The 20,260-nt window shown below is 43.6% G+C and overlaps 2 protein-coding genes across 2 annotated transcripts in view; both read right to left on the bottom strand.

The window, feature by feature from the left end:
- Positions 1-16,397, bottom strand: part of LOC115155494 (striatin) — a 55,682-nt gene extending 39,285 nt beyond the window's left edge. Inside the window, exon 1 of the mRNA XM_029702146.1 lies at positions 15,966-16,397. Within this exon, the coding sequence (XP_029558006.1) occupies positions 15,966-16,175 (210 nt within the window). The 5' untranslated portion in view covers positions 16,176-16,397. The remainder of the gene's footprint in view (positions 1-15,965) is intronic.
- A 3,260-nt stretch (positions 16,398-19,657) lies between these two features.
- heatr5b (HEAT repeat containing 5B) overlaps positions 19,658-20,260 on the bottom strand; it is a 97,880-nt gene continuing 97,277 nt past the window's right edge. The window contains exon 39 of the mRNA XM_029702132.1: positions 19,658-20,203. Coding sequence (XP_029557992.1) covers positions 19,896-20,203 — 308 coding nt within the window. The 3' untranslated portion in view covers positions 19,658-19,895. The remainder of the gene's footprint in view (positions 20,204-20,260) is intronic.

Below are 20,260 nucleotides of genomic sequence, written 5' to 3'. Positions count from 1 at the left end.
CAACATCAGCCCTGTAGTGGATATGACCCAGTAGAACTTCCCTCTAGGTTTCTCTTCCGCTTTTCCCTATGGGGCGCGACCAGGTGCTGCCTCTGCATCCCTCTGACCTTGGCAGCCATATGCCTGTTCAATCCCCAGTCAGAAGGGGGGGGGGGGGGGGGGGGGATCTTTCTGCCAAGAGATCTCATATCGGTCAGCAGTCCTCATTTGACATGAGAAGAAGGTCAACGGTATCTTAAAGCGTCTGCATGCTTCCCATCCCAAACAGTTAGTGTCATCATAATAATACGCACTTGGTGACACTTTGGCTGTTGGTGAACACTAAACATTTTCCCCCAGAGGAAAGGCCAAGTTTGGTAGCTGAAGTCCACGCCTCTTCCTTGGTGATTGGTCAACAGCATGGATTCTTCAATTAAATGTTTGTCCTTCAACAAGAGACAACTAGTTTTCTTCACGCACATTTTGCCACTTGAGGAAATACTAAATCAAACAACTAAAATGTAAAATTGTGCGACTAAGATCTCCTCGGCAAAAAAAAGTCAAAATTAATGGTATTTCTTGAGTTCTTTAGACTAATTCTGACTATTTTTGGAGGAAGTGTATACTGGCTACGGCATCTAAAGAGGGACAAAATTTACTTTTTCCTAGTTTCTTCAAGCGGAAGTTCTTTTAAAAAGGGGTAAATTGCGATGTTATACCGAGACGGTCGACTATCAAGCGGTGCTGAGCGATTAACAAAAATTGGGTATTCTGGGTTATTAAAACAACCGATGAGCCCACGTTGGTTCAATTACTTGAATTCCATTTTGTTTTTTTGTGAGTCCAACACTTTCTCTAGAGAAATCAAATCATTCACAAGAACTGTGGAATGCTGGGCTGAAGGGAGTTGTAGTTTATTACGCAAATATTCAACCTAGTTCAGAGCAGGTAATTAACTACAATGACTATAATCCATTGGGCCTGTTCTTTCCGGCTCGGAAAGAGATGGATACACTTTTACAAGAGAGACAGGATTGTGTCAACGTACAGATCTGTGGAAGGGTACCATAAAAATGTCTGTAGCAATTAGAGGTCAACAATAACACAGATTCTCTGGTCTGATGAAACCAAGAGAACCTGACCTGACAGAGCTCCAGAGTTCCTCTGTGGAGATGGGAGAACCTTCCAGAAGGACAACCATCTCTGCAGCACTCCACCAATCAGACCTTTATGGTAGAGTAGCCAGACAGAAGTCACTCCTCAGTAAAAGGCACATGACAGCCTGCTTGGAGTTTGCCAAAAGGCATCTAAAAGGACTCTCAGACCATGAGAAACAAAATTCTCTGGTCTGATGAAACCAAGGCTGAACTCTTTGGTCTTAATGCCAAGCGTCTGGAGGAAACCTTGCACCATCCCTACGGTGAAACATGGTGGTGGCAGAATCATGCTATGAGGATGTTTTTCAGCTGCAGGGACTGGGAGACTAGTCAGGATCGAGGGAAAGATGAACGGAGCACAGAGATTCTTAATGAAAACCTGCTCCAGAGTGCACAGGACATCAAACCAAACTTTATGTCTCACATGCGCCGAATACAACAAGTGTAGACTTTACCGTGGAATGCTGAATACAACAAGTGTAGACTTTACCGTGGAATGCTGAATACAACAAGTGTAGACTTTACCGTGGAATGCTGAATACAACAAGTGTAGACTTTACCGTGGAATGCTGAATACAACAAGTGTAGACTTTACCGTGGAATGCTGAATACAACAAGTGTAGACTTTACCGTGGAATGCTGAATACAACAAGTGTAGACTTTACCGTGGAATGCTGAATACAACAAGTGTAGACTTTACCGTGGAATGCTGAATACAACAAGTGTAGACTTTACCGTGGAATGCTGAATACAACAAGTGTAGACTTTACCGTGAAATGCTGAATACAACAAGTGTAGACTTTACCGTGAAATGCTGAATACAACAAGTGTAGACTTTACCGTGAAATGCTTACCTTACAAGCCCTTAACCAACAGCGCAGTTCAAGAAGAGTTAAAAAAATATTTACCAAGTAAACTAAAATAAAAAGTAATAATAAAAAATAACACAATAAGAATAACAATAACAAGGCTATAAACAGGGGGCACCGGTACAGAGTCAATGTGGAGGCTATATACAGGGAGTACCGGTACAGAGTCAGTGTGGAGGCTATAAACAGGGGGCACCGGTACAGAGTCAATGTGGAGGCTATAAACAGGGGGCACCGGTACAGAGTCAATGTGGAGGCTATAAACAGGGGGCACCGGTACAGAGTCAATGTGGAGGCTATATACAGGGGGTACCGGTACAGAGTCAATGTGGAGGCTATAAACAGGGGGCACCGGTACAGAGTCAATGTGGAGGCTATAAACAGGGGGCACCGGTACAAAGTCAATGTGGAGGCTATATACAGGGGGTACCGGTACAGAGTCAGTGTGGAGGCTATATACAGGGGGCACCGGTACCGAGTCAGTGTGGAGGCTATATACAGGGGGTACCGGTACCGAGTCAGTGTGGAGGCTATATACAGGGGGTACCGGTACCGAGTCAGTGTGGAGGCTATATACAGGGGGTACCGGTACCGAGTCAGTGTGGAGGCTATATACAGGGGGAACCGGTACCTAGTCAGTGTGGAGGCTATATACAGGGGGAACCGGTACCTAGTCAGTGTGGAGGCTATATACAGGGGGTACCGGCACAGAGTCAATGTGGAGGCTATATACAGGGGGTTCCGGTACCGAGTCAGTGTGGAGGCTATATACAGGGGGTACTGGTACAGAGTCAATGTGCGGGGTACAGGCTAGTTGAGGTAATTTGTACATGTAGGTGGGGGTAAAGTGACTATGCATAGATAATAAACAGCTAGCAGCAGCAGTCTACAAAAAAAGGGGGGGGGGGGGGGGGGGTCAATGTAAATAGTCCGATGGCGATTTTATTAATTGTTCAGCAGTCTTATGGCTTGGGGGTAGAAGCTGTTGAGGAGCCTCTTGGCGCTCCGGTACCACATGCCCTGCGGAAGCAGAGAAAATAGTCTATAACTTGGGTGACTGGAGTCCCTGACAATTTTATGGGTCTTCCTCTGACACCTCCTAGTATATAGTTGATGGATGGCAGGAAGCTTGAGCCCAGTGATGCACTGGGCCGTACACACTACCCTCTGAAGCACCTTACAGATGGATGCCGAGCAGTTGCCATACCAGGCGGTGATGCAACAGGTCAGGATGCTCTCGATGGTGCAGATGTAGAACCATTTGAGGATCTGGGGACCCATGCCAAATATTTTCAGTCTCCTGAGGGGTTAAAGGTTTTGTTAGGCCCTCTTCGACTGTCTTGGTATGTTTGGACCATGATAGTTCGTTGGTGATGTGGACACGAAGGAACTTGAAACTCTCGACCCACTCCCCTACAGCCTCATCAATGTTAATGGGGGCCTGTTTGGCCCACCTTTTCCTGTAGTCCACGATCAGCTCCTTTGTCTTGCTCACATTGAGGTTGTTGTCCAGGCACCACACTGCCAGTTCTTGGACCTCCTCCCTATAGGCTGTCTCATCGTTGTCGGTGATCAGGCCTAGGGGTGGGGGTGGCCCGTCAGGAAGTCCAGGATCCAGTTGCAGAGGGAGGTGTTAGTCCCAGGGTCCTTAGCTTAGTGATGAGCTTTGAGGGCACTATGGTGTTGAACGCTGAGCTGTAGTCAATGAACAGCATTCTCACATAGGTGTTCCTTTTGTCAAGGTGAGAAAGGGCAGTGTAGAGTGTGATTGAGATTGCATCTGTGGATCTGTTGGGGCGGTATGCAAATTGGAGTGGGTCTAGGGTTTCTGGGATAATGGTGTTGATGTGAGCCATGACCAGCCTTTCAAAGCACTTCATGGCTACGGACTTGAGTGCTACGGATCGGTAGTCATTTAGGCAGGTTACCTTCGCTTCCTTGGGCACAGGGACTATGGTGGTCTGCTTGAAACATGTAGGTATTACAGACTCAGTCAGGGAGAGGTTGAAAATATCAGTGAAGACACTTGCCAGTTGGTCCGTGCATGCTTTGACTACACGTTCTGGTAATCAGTCTGGTCCCGCGGCTTTGTGAATGTTGACCTGTTTAAAAGGATTTGTTTACATCGGCTACCGAGAGCGTTATCACACAGTCTACCAGAACAGCTGGTGCTCTCGTGCATGCTTCAGTGTTGCTTGCCTCGAAGCAAGCATAAAAGGCATTTAGCTCGTCTGGTATGCTCCCATCACTGGGCAGCATCAGACTGGGTCGAAGGTTCACCTTCCAACAGGACAATGACCCTAAGCACACAGCCAAGACAACGCAGGAGTGGCTTCGGGACAAGTCTCTGAATATCCTTGAGTTGCCCAGCCAGAGCCCGGACTTGAACATCTCTGGAGAGACCTGAAAACAGCTGTGCATCGAAGCTCCCCATCCAACCTGACAGAGCTTGAGAGGATCTGCAGAGAAGAATGGTAAAAACTCCCCAAATACAGGTGTGCCAAAGCTTGTAGCATCATACCCAAGAAGACTCAAGACTGTAATCACTGCCAAAGGTGCTTCAACAAAGTACTGAGTAAAGGGTCTGAATACTTATATTTCCATATTTATTTATACATTTGCAAAAAAAAAAAAAATTATTAAAACCTGTTTTTGCTTCGTCATTATGGGGTATTGTTTTAACATTTAGGGGGAAAAAACAAGTAATCCATTTTAGAATAAGGCTAATGTAACAAAATGTGGAAAGGGGGAAGGGGTCTGAATACTTTCCTAATGCACTGTACCTTATGAGAGAACGTACACAACAAGAGGGATGGACACAGTTCATTGATCTACTTTGAAGAACAAGTACAATGATTTATTCAGACAGCTCTGCAGCATACTGAGCCAGACCAGCTAATTAGGATGACTACAGACAGGGGACTCTACAGGCAGGGGGGGCTACAGGCAGGGGGGGGGCTACAGGCAGTACAGTATGGGAGGACAACGTTGTCTGGCTGCCACTGCCTGCCTGCCACTGCCTGTCTGAGCAGAGATGAGATGACTTAAAAAAATTTAAAAAACAATGAAGTCATCAAATAAAAACTGTAAAACAATTGAACCTTCATTATTCTTGGTTTTGGAAATTCCATAAAAAAATGTGATAATAATTTTAATGTAATTATTTCATAATGCATTTAATGTTTAAAAATAAATATATTGAAACCGAAATCCTAGATTATTAAAAAAGATGATCTAACTGAAACCGAACCGACGTCAAAAAGCACTAATTGCTCAGCACTACTATCATGCTGAAGACATGTCTACTAATGACTGGGTCTGTCCTGAAGACATGTCTACTAATGACTGGGTCTGTTCTGTCCTGAAGACATGTCTACTAATGACTGGGTCTGTTCTGTCCTGAAGACATGTCTACTAATGACTGGGTCTGTCCTGTCCTGAAGACATGTCTACTAATGACTGGGTCTGTCCTGTCCTGAAGACATGTCTACTAATGACTGGGTCTGTCCTGTCCTGAAGACATGTCTACTAATGACTGGGTCTGTCCTGTCCTGAAGACATGTCTACTAATGACTGGGTCTGTCCTGTCCTGAAGACATGTCTACTAATGACTGGGTCTGTCCTGTCCTGAAGACATGTCTACTAATGACTGGGTCTGTCCTGTCCTGAAGACATGTCTACTAATGACTGGGTCTGTCCTGTCCTGAAGACATGTCTACTAATGACTGGGTCTGTCCTGTCCTGAAGAGGACTAAAGGCTGAGATGGGGCGTTGGTAGAAGACAGTACAAACATATGAATGCCAGGAAGGAAGTGAGTCATTACAGTAGTAAAGTGCAAATCAACTCAGGGCACGTGTAACCCAAGCGGTCTCTCTACGGGTGGCACCTCCTCCACTGACAAGAGACACAAACAGAAAACGAAGGCCTTTAAGTACCACAACCCTAGTCTTCTCCAACAGGAGCACAGAGACTTTAAAAAGGCTTCCCCAGAGACAGACAGACGGGTGTGAGTCACTACAGTACACTGTGGATTACTTAGTCGCCCTGCTGTCAATGACCTGTTAGTCAGACACTCTTATCCAGAGATACTAGTGTAAAGATAGCTAGGTGGGACAATCATATATCATAATATTTCAGTTATCACATATGAAATGTTACATTTCCTCAAATGTGAGGGTGAACTTTAGGATTATAAAAATGTTCCTGTCACCTTCCCAACAGGTTGTTAGGAACACAAGCATTTAGCGACACCTGCAATAACATCTGCTAAATATGTGTATGTGACCAAAAAACATTTGGTTTGATAACTTTTAGATAGAGATAGTAAACAGCGCTCCACCCGATGAAGCCAGCAGCAAACAGCGCTCCACCCGATGAAGCCAGCAGCAAACAGCGCTCCACCCGATGAAGCCAGCAGCAAACAGCGCTCCACCCGATGAAGCCAGCAAACAGCGCTCCACCCGATGAAGCCAGCAAACAGCGCTCCACCCGATGAAGCCAGCAAACAGCGCTCCACCCGATGAAGCCAGCAAACAGCGCTCCACCCGATGAAGCCAGCAAACAGCGCTCCACCCGATGAAGCCAGCAAACAGCGCTCCACCCGATGAAGCCAGCATCAAACAGCCCTACAACCCGGAATTGAACCGTTGAGAATTGAGTCAGCTAGTAAATACTGAGTGAGCCAGCCAACCTCACAAACACACTAACCATATTACCAACATCCGGCTCTTGCAGCATGAGAGGAAACTCTTTGTGTAACAGAACATAGTATGGCATTGCATTTCCAATACACATACACATACTTTGGATGAGAGAGAGTGTGAGAGGCAGGGGGAGGGCAAAGATCTGAAAAGGAACAGAATGAGAGACAAATTGTAATGTACACACAATGTTTGGCCTATTAACTAAGTAGAATTTGGGGTAACACTTTCTAGTTTCTACACTGCAAACGGAGAAACACAGAACACAGCAGCGTAGTAGCCTAGCCTAGCCTACATGTGGTGGTTGGTTGCACAGCAGCGTAGTACGGGGAAAAAAGGACCACAGAAACAAGAATTACGGTTCCGCTATAGAATAACGAGACCTCTTTTGGACCAGAGCTGACGGATACATGGCGCTCAACAACAACAACAGGAAGCACAAGCTCAACATAAAGGCCTCATTTATCAACCTTGTGTAGAAACTATTCTAAAATACTACTTACGAAACAGAGTTTTAAAATGTTTGTACGAATAGAAAAAGTCTGATTTATCAAACAATCCTACGAGCGTTATATACACACACACACACACACACACACACACACACACACACACACACACAGGAGATAACCATTGGTAAATACTAATTGTTCGCAGTCAGTGCTCGTGCAAGACCTTTGTTATTTGCATTTATAAACTTCCCTAAATAACCATATACGGTCAAATTCATCCCTTTAAAGCCTGTGGGCAATATACAATGAAACAACTGCCGTACCGTGAAACACAACTGCCGTACCGTGAAACACAACTGCCGTACCGTGAAACACAACCGCCGTACCGTGAAATGCATGAAAAAAAGAGAGACTGAAACAGAGGTGCTAGTATCGGAGATTAAGAACAACCAAAATGTTTTTATTTGGCTCGTTCAGTTGTGGTTTGACCAGTAAAAAAATTAAAAACATAGCTACAAAGAGTGGACCATTAGGACAATTTAAGCTGCTTTAACAACGGCAAAATATACTAAAAGTGTATATAAATAAATAAAGCCATCCATCCTCACCAACAAGCCAGCCATCCATCCATCCTCACCAATAAAGCCATCCTCACCAATAAAGCCATCCATCCATCCATCCTCACCAATAAAGCCATCCATCCATCCATCCTCACCAATAAAGCCATCCATCCATCCATCCTCACCAATAAAGCCATCCATCCATCCATCCTCACCAATAAAGCCATCCATCCATCCTCACCAATAAAGCCATCCATCCATCCTCACCAATAAAGCCATCCATCCATCCTCACCAATAAAGCCATCCATCCATCCTCACCAATAAAGCCATCCATCCATCCTCACCAATAAAGCCATCCATCCATCCTCACCAATAAAGCCATCCATCCATCCTCACCAACAAGCCATCCATCCATCCTCACCAATAAAGCCATCCATCCATCCTCACCAATAAAGCCATCCATCCATCCTCACCAATAAAGCCATCCATCCATCCTCACCAATAAAGCCATCCATCCATCCTCACCAATAAAGCCATCCATCCATCCTCACCAATAAAGCCATCCATCCATCCTCACCAATAAAGCCATCCATCCATCCTCACCAATAAAGCCATCCATCCATCCTCACCAATAAAGCCATCCATCCATCCTCACCAATAAAGCCATCCATCCATCCTCACCAATAAAGCCATCCATCCATCCTCACCAATAAAGCCATCCATCCATCCTCACCAATAAAGCCATCCATCCATCCTCACCAATAAAGCCATCCATCCATCCTCACCAGCTCCCTGCTGTAGGCGTACATTTACACACACGCAAACGTTTATATTGATAAATTTCACTCTTTGCGTGGAAATGATCCAACGCATGGTTGATGCCCACGCATGGTTGATGCCCACGCATGGTTGATGAATGAGGCCCCAGGTCTACATTGCATTGCTTAGCTGTACTATAGATACAGATGAGTAATAATGACTGTATAAAATAAATTATTCAAATACTTACCTATATTGTATGTTTCCCCCCAAACATTTGGTAGATCATTATCTTTTACTGATACAATAGATATTTTTTGTTGTTTTTGTAGACACTCTTTATCCAGAGTGACTTACAGGAGCAATTAGGGTTTAAGTGCCTTGCTGAAGGGGACAGAAAGATTTTTCACCTAGTCGGCTTGGGGAATCGAACCAGCGACCTTTCGGTTACAGGGCTCTCTACGCTGACATTTTGTTAAAAAAAATATATATATCTTTTTTACAAGGAGCACATCTGCTTTATTTATTTTATTTAGGAGCACGAGCACAAAAAGTAGATGCACAATGAAAAATATTGAACATATTAATAATAAGAACTGCCAGTAATTACGACATACAGGGTTAAGGCACAGCAAAACGTGTTCTTTTTTTTAGACGTCGCCTACACCGGGCCCGTAGGACGTCGCCTACACCGGGCCCGTAGGACGTCGCCTACACCGGGCCCGTAGGACGTCGCCTACACCGGGCCCGTAGGACGTCGCCTACACCGGGCCCGTAGGACGTCGCCTACACCGGGCCCCTAGGGCGACGTAGCCCACACCGTATGGCGACGTAGCCCACACCGTATGGCGACGTAGCCCACACCGTATGACGACGTAGCCCACACCGTATGACGACGTAGCCCACACCGTATGACGACGTAGCCCACACCGTATGACGACGTAGCCCACACCGTATGACGACGTAGCCCACACCGTATGACGACGTAGCCCACACCGTATGACGACGTAGCCCACACCGTATGACGACGTAGCCCACACCGTATGACGACGTAGCCCACACCGTATGACGACGTAGCCCACACCGTATGACGACGTAGCCCACACCGTATGACGACGTAGCCCACACCGTATGACGACGTAGCCCACACCGGGCCCGTATGAATCCTAGCTACTTTTGAAGATCCTGAACAAGCTCTTATAGGAATTAACGGTAAATGTACTACTGGTGATATTTGACCAACCGTTCGATCTTGCATAGCAACATTTGAGATGGTGTTTTTTTTTTTACATTGGATAAGAGATAAACCATTTTCTATCATACACTACAGTTGAGAAACAAATGGGAAAGTAATTCTGCTTTGAAAGTTTATAAACTTGTAACACGACTTTTGAGAAAATGGCCTTTAAATGTTTTGGTACACCTACTGGAGAGCTCTTCTTTGTCTACACCCATTCAGCATCGTTCACACCCTCAAACTTTAGCCCCACGCATCTCTTTAAGGATTTGCATTCTGTCCTAACAGCAGCAATCCAGCACCAAAGCTAACTGGCTAATGTTGGCTAGCTTACTAGCTACTTCCAGACACAAATGAGAGAACAGCTCACTGACCATTTTACTCGCCCTAGCAGAGCTGGTTAGGCTATTTTCATGTTATCCAGAGCGTTGGTGACTGCAACTATGCTGCTGGCAACAATTTAAATGATGCTTTGTTTGCCAACATTTACTGACACCGGCCATATTCAACGGTTATTGAGCCTTTGTAAATTTGTCAGTTATTCTGCGTTCTGGCACACTCAGACGAGAGTGCTCTGAAATCGGAGCAGATAGAAGTAACTGGTAAATTCGTACTGGCTATCGACAGTTGTCGCAGTGACATCATGAACATGCTATTGAAATGGTTACTTGCGTAGAGGAGTCTTTTGTTTAGACATGTAGCTAGCTAGCTAAATCAATCAACCATAATCCCAACTCATGAGTTTACTACCCTGCATGAATCTGCAGGTAGCTAACCAACCAGGTTAAATGTTAGCTAGCTAACCAACCAGGTTAAATGTTAGCTAGCTAACCAACCAGGTTAAATGTTAGCTAGCTAACCAACCAGGTTAAATGTTAGCTAGCTAACATCGGGCTATAAATAACAAAGCAAATGGCTTTGAGATACAAAAAAAATATTACTACACAGATCATACACATAACGTTAGCTAGCGAGCAAGCCAATATTAGCTAGCTACCCAAATGTGTAATATCTGAAAATGTATGTAGCTAGCTAGATTATTTTACCTGTATACATGGTTGGACGCTTCTCCATCTGTCACGGATGCCCTTAGTTTGAAGATGTAATCCGGAGACAGGTGTTTTCTCCATCTCATACTCTAATTCCACTGATTTCAAAACTCGGTCCTCCAGAAAGTGGAGAGCAACACTTATGCAGTTCTACTACGTGATATATATTTTTTAAAAGCCCTTTAGACAGGATACCTAGACATACTGACCAGCTCAAATAGACAGAAGCGCGCTACATGGCAGACCAATCCAAACTCATCTCTCGGCATGTCCAGCCCATTCATTATCTCAGCCAATCATGGCTAGCGGGAAGGTTGCTGTCTTTTTCTGTGGCTAAACCAACTAGGCTCATAATTTAAACAATTATATTCATATTTACAGATGGCATACAAGTTTGATATTAAAGACACATGGAAGTTCACATGTTCCAGAAAACATTTCTGCCAAAAAAACAAATTTTTCATAAAATACAATGTTTACGTTGAAATTGCTCTCTTGTGAAGAAGTGACGCAAGACATGCCCCTAGTTTCCTGAAACGAGTCACATACGTAAAACAGGGAATTGACATACACTAACAATCTAAACGCAAACAATTCACAGAATTGATGAATGTGCATTCTGGAGAGACAAGTGCATCTGGGCGCATGGTCAATCGGACGTCAGCATTTACGTTTGACGTGGCCTCAGCAGCAGTCAGGGTACTCATACTTCTTCACGGAGCTATTTATACAGGATGTACCGCCCCCACCTACCGTCAACCAATCATGTCCATGCGGAGCTATACAGAGCCCTCTGTATTGTTTCAACATTTAGGAGGCACATGGCGATGCGCTACAGAGCTCGATTTGGCCTCTGGAGGCTCCACAATAGCATCACACCCTCCATATGGAGCCTCCGACCACATTTTCAAATCAAGCATAAATTGGCTTTTAGTCTAGACCTCCGCAATGGATTAGTTCACTGAGATGGGCGCAATTTGTTACTGCTCTACTAAAAACAATCTGGGTCGACCAGAAGCCTAACAACCAAACAATTGACTGATTGGGGTCAGCCTTAACGTATTTAGCCTAGCCTCTTGAGACTCTCATCCCGTTAGCGGGATCATTTTCCAGCGAAAAACTCCTAGCGACATTAGCATAACGAAATTCAATATTTTTTTTTTCAAATATAGGACTGTCTCATATCGTTTTATAGATACACCTCTCTTGAATCGACCCTCGTTGTCCGATTTCAAAAAGGTTTTACAGGAAAAGCACAATATTAGATTATGTTAGAGGAGTACATGGTAAAAGTAGCATCATATGAATTTTCCGACCAGGCACATGCATCACAAATAACCAAAAAACAGCTAAATGCAGCACTAACCTTTTACAAACTTCATCAGATGACACACCTGGACATCATGTTACACACAGCATGCAATCTTTTGTTCAATAAAGGTCATATTTCTATATAAAAACAGCATTTTACATCGGCACCTGAAAAAAAAATGCGTCCCGGGAAACAGCGCTACAATTTTATAAATTACTATTCGAAAACATTTTTTTTTTTTTATATTGTCAATCTAAGATTTATAGATGAATATCTCTTGAAAACACCCGTCATAACAGATTTTAAATTAACTTTACAGGGTAATCACACTGAGATAAAAGGGGATGCGATACTCAGAAAATGAGCTAGAAAGCCTAGCTCGGCGCCATCTTGGAAAAATCGCACATCACATCTGATCTTGTATAATATTGCCAATAATCCCTCACCTTTAGTTGTCTTCTTCAGAAAGCACTTCCAGGAATCCCAGGTCCACGACAAATGTATTTTCGGTCGAAAAAGTCCATCCTTTATGTTCCATTAGCTTGCTGTTGTTAGCGCGTCCTAAGGCTGTAACCAAATGTTGATCCGTGCGCGGCACTTGGCTAACGAAAAATGACTATTTTCCCTCAGTTAGGTTCGTTCAAACATGTCAAACGTTGTATAACAATCTTCAGGGCCTGTTTCAACAAGAGAGCCAATCAGATTCGAGTGGGACGATTTCATTGTGTTTCAAAATGTTTCCAAAGGTGGGGGCAGACACGGCCGCCAACGTCACAATGCTGATGGCCCTCCTACTGTGACCAATTGCCACATCGTCTCCTACACTGAGTTTCGACTGTAGAAGCCTCAAAACACTTTGTAAAGACTGGGGACATCTAGTGGATGCACTGGAAAGTGCTCAATTATCATTGTTTCACGTTGTGAATTACAGGGAAGGCTGTGAAGTCGAGTCCACAATTCAGAATCCCACTTCCTGGTTCAATCGGTCTCGGGGTTTTGACTGCCATACGAGTTCTGTTATACTCACAGACACCATTCAAAGAGTTTCAGAAACTTTAGGGTGTTTTCTATCCATATAAAATAAGTATATGCATGTCCTAGCTTCTGAGTTTGATTAGTAGGCCGTTGAAAATGGGAACGAATTTTTTCCAAAATGCGCTGTGGCGCCCCCAGTGGTAGGATATACGCAAGAGGCTAGCCTAGTCACACTGTAGAAAGATATTTAGCCTAGGCTAGTGATTTTTTTGTTGTTGCTGCTTACATAAAGTGTTTAGTTGGAATAAAGTAACCACCTATGTCTACAGCTCCCATGCTTTTCTGTTAATGTCAAAAAAAATAAACTCAAAGCAAACTCTTTGATCCTTAAAAACCTGCTGGAAATAAAATATTGTGTGCTATAACTTGGAAAATAAATGTGAGTGTGGATGACGTCACAAAGACGTTTGATTCCAACATCAGAGCTGTTTTCCTAAAGAAGTTAAAACCCCTTTGTGTTTGGTTTCCTTGCCCCGATCTTAACAAGTATGGCGATAGTGGTATCGTCCCGGCAGTACCTGCCACCACGTAATGACAACACTCATATAAACCAAATATTTTCTATGGAGTAGTAACCTAATCACTCAATTGGTTTACCCCAGTGAGATTTACATCAGGCCTCATCTGGAAGAGAGACAGAGTGATGCAGAAGAGAGTCTGGGGAGATATCATTCAAGATTCAGTCATGAAGGCCTACACTGCCCCCAAAAGCCTGTCCCCAAAACACAAACTCACTACTACACAAATGGAGACTGCCTAACTCCTGCTGCAAAACACCTAGGTTTAATGCAGACTGGAGCTGGGGACTTCATTTGTCAGATAATTGACTGAATCAGAGTGGAAGACAGACAGGAACTGATATATTGTGTACACAGGGATATTAGTTAAGAGGCCAAATGCTTGGTTCCGAACGGGAACACATATCGCATGCGGAACGGTTTTGGAAACTTAAGGAACGTATCTTTCATATCAGCAAGAAATTATTTTCTAACAACACAAGGTTAAATTACTACACACCTTTATAGTGATAAGAGTTCCGGTAGGGCCATGACTCCGTGTTAGAGCTCCTGTGCTAATTAGCTATCTTACCTGAACACCTGTGTGTAACAGAAGGCCGACAGAAATGTGTTACTGAAAAATACTGTCAGCTGCAACTGTAATACATCCGGTTTAACAGTGTACAGTAACGGTATATTTAGCTTTTGTGTGTTTATATAAAAATAAAAAAAGGTGATATGAAAGTAAATGGATACATGTTCCTATAACCGTATTGTAATTGACAATCGATTCACGTTTAACGTTAGATGGGAGTATTTGGCTGCCAGAGCCAGTCTAACGTTAACTCTGAAAATTATATAAGGTCCTTGGACCTAAAAAGGGGCAATTTGCAGTTACTAAATAAATTAACGACATATACCCACGGATTCCTCATCAGTTTAATTGAACTGTCGTACCCCCATCAGAATGTATAAGCGTGTTCCTAAACAAACACTGTATAGCCTCAAAATGTGGTCTAAACTATACATTTTGTTACCATCGATGGCTAAGAGTATATTATTGGGCAATAGTAGCCCCATGCTAGTGTCGCCACTCGCCATAATCACTGGCACCCTGGTGCACAAGAGAGTGCCAGTTGAGCTTTCCTTGAACAACACCGGGCAATCTGAGCTTTCCTTAAACAACACCGGGCAATCTGAGCTTTCCTTAAACAACACCGGGCCATCTGAGCTTTCCTTAAACTGCACAGGGCCATCTGAGCTTTCCTTAAATTGCACAGGGCCATCTGAGCTTTCCTTAAATTGCACAGGGCCATCTGAGCTTTCCTTAAATTGCACAGGGCCATCTGAGCTTTCCTTAAATTGCACAGGGCCATCTGAGCTTTCCTTAAATTGCACAGGGCCATCTGAGCTTTCCTTAAATTGCACAGGGCCATCTGAGCTTTCCTTAAATTGCACAGGGCCATCTGAGCTTTCCTTAAATTGCACAGGGCCATCTGAGCTTTCCTTAAATTGCACAGGGCCATCTGAGCTTTCCTTAAATCGCACAGGGCCATCTGAGCTCAAAATGTCAGGAAGGAAGAAAACCCATGCAGGAAACGTTTGGGTGCCGTACACATTCGTCTATCCTTCAGCCGTCTTCAGATGGACAATTAACACTATACTGTGGTGGGTTTTGTTTTTTTACAAGCATTTCACTACACCCGCAATAACATCTGCTAAATATGTGTATGTGACCAATACAATTTCATTGTGTTCGGAGATGGCATCACCAATTTGTAATGTAACACTAGTCCTATACTTTCATATGATGTAATTGCACACAATACGATTGTTTAAAATGGCATTTTCCTAAAAAAAAGTAGCAGAGAGCAGATTGACTAGTCAACCAGTTAGTTAAATGATTGCTAGCTATAACATTAGCTAGCTAACTGGGTTAGCCACCCTTTTGGGGAATTTCAGCTAGTTTATTCATTAGCTAGTTAGCTTGCTACACAAACAAAACGTCCCATTTTTTGGCGCTAGACTCAACATAGGTTAGTTAACATTTTTAGTTAACTAGTTTATTTGAACTAGTAAACTAAACATCGTCCAGAACAAGCTAAATACATGGAGCTAGGCTAGTTCGCGTCTTACTTGACAATAAAGAGTTGCTAACCTGGCGGTTAGCTAACTAGTTAGCTAGCATATGCTAACCAACCAAGGTACGCTGCAGTGCTAACTAGTTGCAAGATACCTTAATGTTAGCACAACAATCACATATGTTGCGAAACCATGACTAGTGTGTGTTACAAATCCACTACCAGTACAAACCATCCTCTATTAAAGTGAATTAAATATAAAAGTTAATAATTCACCTGTAATTCGGCGCGTTGCACCTCCCATTGAGCTCTCTCCACCTCGAAACGAGCCCATTCGTGTTGCAGGAAGTGTAGGATCCCCGGGATACTGTATGGAGCCCTCGCCGCCTCCCCTGCATCCCCCTCCGGCAGCAGTACCTTCCCACCGCCCGCTAAAATCGAGTTGTTGTTGTTGAAAAAAACACCGGGCCCTGCCTGTTCGTCCATGGCCAGGGCTCGGTTCAGGTCACGAACGGATATATCTTCTCTTTTTTGTGTCTTTACTCCTTCATGAAGTCTAGATATTATAGTTTAGCTACGGTAAGTGATGTGAAGAGCAGAAACAGAAAGTACGGGTATATGGACAGACCTCTCTCGCTACTCTGGAGAAACTGGGCGCTCTCTTTCTGACAGCCAGCTGTCACGGACCGACGACAGAGAACATGATCACACCCACACCATGTAAGGACATAGAGGTAGTCCCGGAAAAACCCAGATCAATAATGTCAAATCAAGTGTTATTTGTCACATACATATGCTTAGCAGATGTCATTGCAGGTGTAGCGAAATGCTTGTGTTTCTAGTTCCAACAGTGTAGTAATATCTAACAATTCACAACAATACACACAACCTAAAAGTAAAATAATGGAATTAACGAATACATAAATATTAGGATTAGCAATGTCGGAGTGGCATAGACTAAAATACAGTACAATAGATTACAGCATATATATATATATATATATATATATATATATATATATATATATATATATATATATATATATATGAGATGAGGAAAGCAAAACTATGTAAACATTATTAAAGTGGCTAGTGATTTCAAGTCTATGTATATGGGGCAGCAGCCTCTAAGGTGCAGGGTTACGTAACCGGGTGGAAGCCGCCTAGTGATGGCTATTTAACAGCCTTGAGATAGAAGCTGTTTTTCAGTCTCTCGGTCCCAGCTTTGATGCAGCTGTACTGACCGCGCCTTCTGGATGATAGCCGGGTGGACAGGCCGTGGCTCGGGTGGTTGTAAAAAACATCAAATAAATCTTTCATTTCGAACCTACACAACAGGTTGGGAACAGCATAGGGTCATCCACAGAGCAGCGTCCCTCGCCTGGGGAAGTTTGGATACCGTCTTCAAGGGTACAACCGCCCTGTAGTCGAAGCCTGTCCAGGGAGTTCGATTAGACTAAACCGGCTAATCTGTATTATGGCCCGTCTATGCACCAGGAGAAAGCGGTGAGGGAGGAGCAACTTGTTCAAATTGAACATAACCGGGTGGGTTATAATGTCAACAAAAAAAGCCTGATGTATAGTTCAGATACATAAAGAAGGCAAGTAAAAGTATCAAGCCCTTTTGCATGTGGAAACATTGACTCCGAACTCATCCACACGCTTGACGTACATCACTTTTGTTTTCAGCCGTCGGCTCTTGAAGGGGCACATGGCTCACGCCCGGGTTTTTAAAACAAATCAAATCAACGCTATCCCGTTCCCCCAGGGCATTAATCTCCTCATTGATAACCTTTCAAAAACATCTCTTCTCTATCACACATAACTAGTATATGATACACTATTATCAGTAGCCTACATGGCACAGCAATATAATTGTCAGTAATATTAAAATGTAATACACAAGGTAATAATCTCAAAGAAGCTTTATTGACATGATACCTTCTCCAATAACTGTAGGCATTGTCCAATAGCTGGGTAAATGGTCACCATAACCTCTCTGGGCCAGGAGCTTTGAGCTCTCATTGTAGTTTGATATCATGCACATGATTCAACTTCTGTGTGCAGTTGTACAAGAAAAACACATGCTTAACTCAGTAAACACTTGGAGCAAAAACAGAAGTGAAAAAAAAAATGTAGAATAGGTGAAAAACCAACTTTATTAACAGTGGGTAGTGGTTTGATTTTTAACTGTGGGTCGTAGGTGACTTTATTAACAGTGGGTAGTGGTTTGATTTTTAACTGTGGGTCGTAGGTGACTTTATTAACAGTGGGTAGTGGTTTGATTTTTAACTGTGGGTCGTAGGTGACTTTATTAACAGTGGGTAGTGGTTTGATTTTTAACTGTGGGTCGTAGGTGACTTTATTAACAGTGGGTAGTGGTTTGATTTTTAACTGTGGGTCGTAGGTGACTTTATTAACTGTGGGTAGTGGTTTGATTTTTAACTGTGGGTCGTAGGTGACTTTATTAACAGTGGGTAGTGACTCATGAGTTGATATGCCATGTTAGCATAACATTGTTTTGTTGACATTATTACCCCACTCGTGTTGTTCACAATCTGATTGATTGCTTTTTCAGGTCCTTTTTTTTATGTATCTTTATATTTACCTTTAAATAATAACCAACTATTTACAGGCAATCAAAACAATTATAAAATCATTACTTCATCTTCCGAACAATCTTTCCCATAGATTTTTTTCCTTCAGAAGTCATGAAATCATGCATCCCATGTGCTGTATTAACATGGATCACCACATATCAGCCAAGGTTCCTCAGTAGAACTCTGTCTCTCTCAAACAGGGAATGTTGTGAAGGACAGGCCTGTGAGAGGTCTATTTAATGTGATGTGAAGGACTGGCCTGTGAGAGGTCTATTTAATGCACAGGAACAGCAAGCAAAATACTTTATGAACAACAGATGCCAAACACTTAAATGCATTATTGAAAAGGGTGGCTTGGGTGAAGTTTAAAGCCTCAAGACAAGAACAGCAAAAACAAGCAATTTACTTAAAAGGTAGACCCTTTCTGCAAAGGTTTCCACATGCAACAAACAAATTCCATTAGAAACACGCGCATGATTGAATCCTGTCTTACAGTGGATACAGCCATGTCATTACATCAGTCTTACCAAATGTAACCAAGACTCACGGAGTACAAGAGTCCACAAGGAATGATGATGTCAGACCAATAAGGAAGCAAACAAAGAACAAACTATAACTACTCCGTTAAATTCTTTTGAATTTAACGGAGTAGGTCCCTTTACATATTCAATGTAAGAGTCCCAAATGGCACCCTATTCCCTAAATAGTGCACTACTCTGGTCAAAAGGGGAGTGTACTACTCTGGTCAAAGGGAGTGCACTACATAGGGAATAGGATTCCATTTAAGATGTAAAAAAATAGATCCAGCTCTAAAATAGTAACAATACATTCAAATGACATCAAAAGCAGTACTCTCTCTCTACAGGGGTTGTGGAAATGGACATTAAAATACCCTTTAATGATATTATTTACATACTTGTTTCCTGGACTTTATTATTATATTTATTTTACCTTTATTTAACTAGGCAAGTCAGTTAAGAACAAATTCTTATTTTCAATGACGGCCTAGGAACAGTGGGTTAACTGCCTTGTTCAGGGGTAGAACGACAGATTTTGTACCTTGTCAGCTCGGGGATTCGATCCAGCAACCTTTCAGTTACTAGTCCAACGCTCTAACCGCTAGGCTACCTGCCGCCCAACGCTCTAACCAACCTGCCTCCCAACGCTCTAACCACTAGGCTACCTGCCTCCCAACGCTCTAACCACTAGGCTACCTGCCTCCCAACGCTCTAACCACTAGTCTACCTGCCGCCCAACGTTCTAACCACTCGGCCACCTGCCTCCCAACGCTCTAACCACTAGGCTACCTGCCTCCCAACGCTCTAACCACTAGGCTACCTGCCGCCCAACGTTCTAACCACTCGGCTACCTGCCTCCCAACGCTCTAACCACTAGGCTACCTGCCTCCCAACGCTCTAACCACTAGGCTACCTGCCTCCCAACGCTCTAACCACTAGGCTACCTGCCGACTTCAAGAAAACTAAGTAGAAAAATCTCAACCACCGAGAACGAAGTTAAATAAAGAACATCTTAGAGACATGAGTGACGTATCAGACGACAACAACATTACACCAGGATGATAAAGTAGTCTGCATTTCAGGAATATTTAGAAGAAACTAGTTTTGAGTTTGATGGTGGGCGCGGCCTGCACAGTTGGCTGGGCCAATAGGGCTGCTGCTTTGGCTTTGCTGCTCGCCTGATTGGCTCTGACGGCCGACTCAAGGCGGGTCTTGAGCTCAGGTGCGGCTCCAATCACTGTCTTGAAGGCAGCTGGGTAGAGGGGCCCGATCCGCATCAGGTTCTGGAGAGCAAACTCATGTAGGCCCTTGGAGGCAGGAGGAGCAGAGGAGAAGGCCTTGTCATCCAGGAGATAGGAGACCAGGGTGGGGACGAGCAGAGCCAGCAACTGGACCCCTGTTGGAGAGGGAACAGGATGGAGACGTGGAGCGAGAGAAACAGGGAGGGCAGCGG

The sequence above is a fragment of the Salmo trutta genome, chromosome 2 (assembly GCF_901001165.1).
Source record: "Salmo trutta chromosome 2, fSalTru1.1, whole genome shotgun sequence".
Taxonomy (NCBI): Eukaryota; Metazoa; Chordata; class Actinopteri; order Salmoniformes; family Salmonidae; genus Salmo; species Salmo trutta.
Note: the sequence above shows the minus strand (reverse complement) of the source record. Positions and strands in the feature narration are given on the sequence as shown.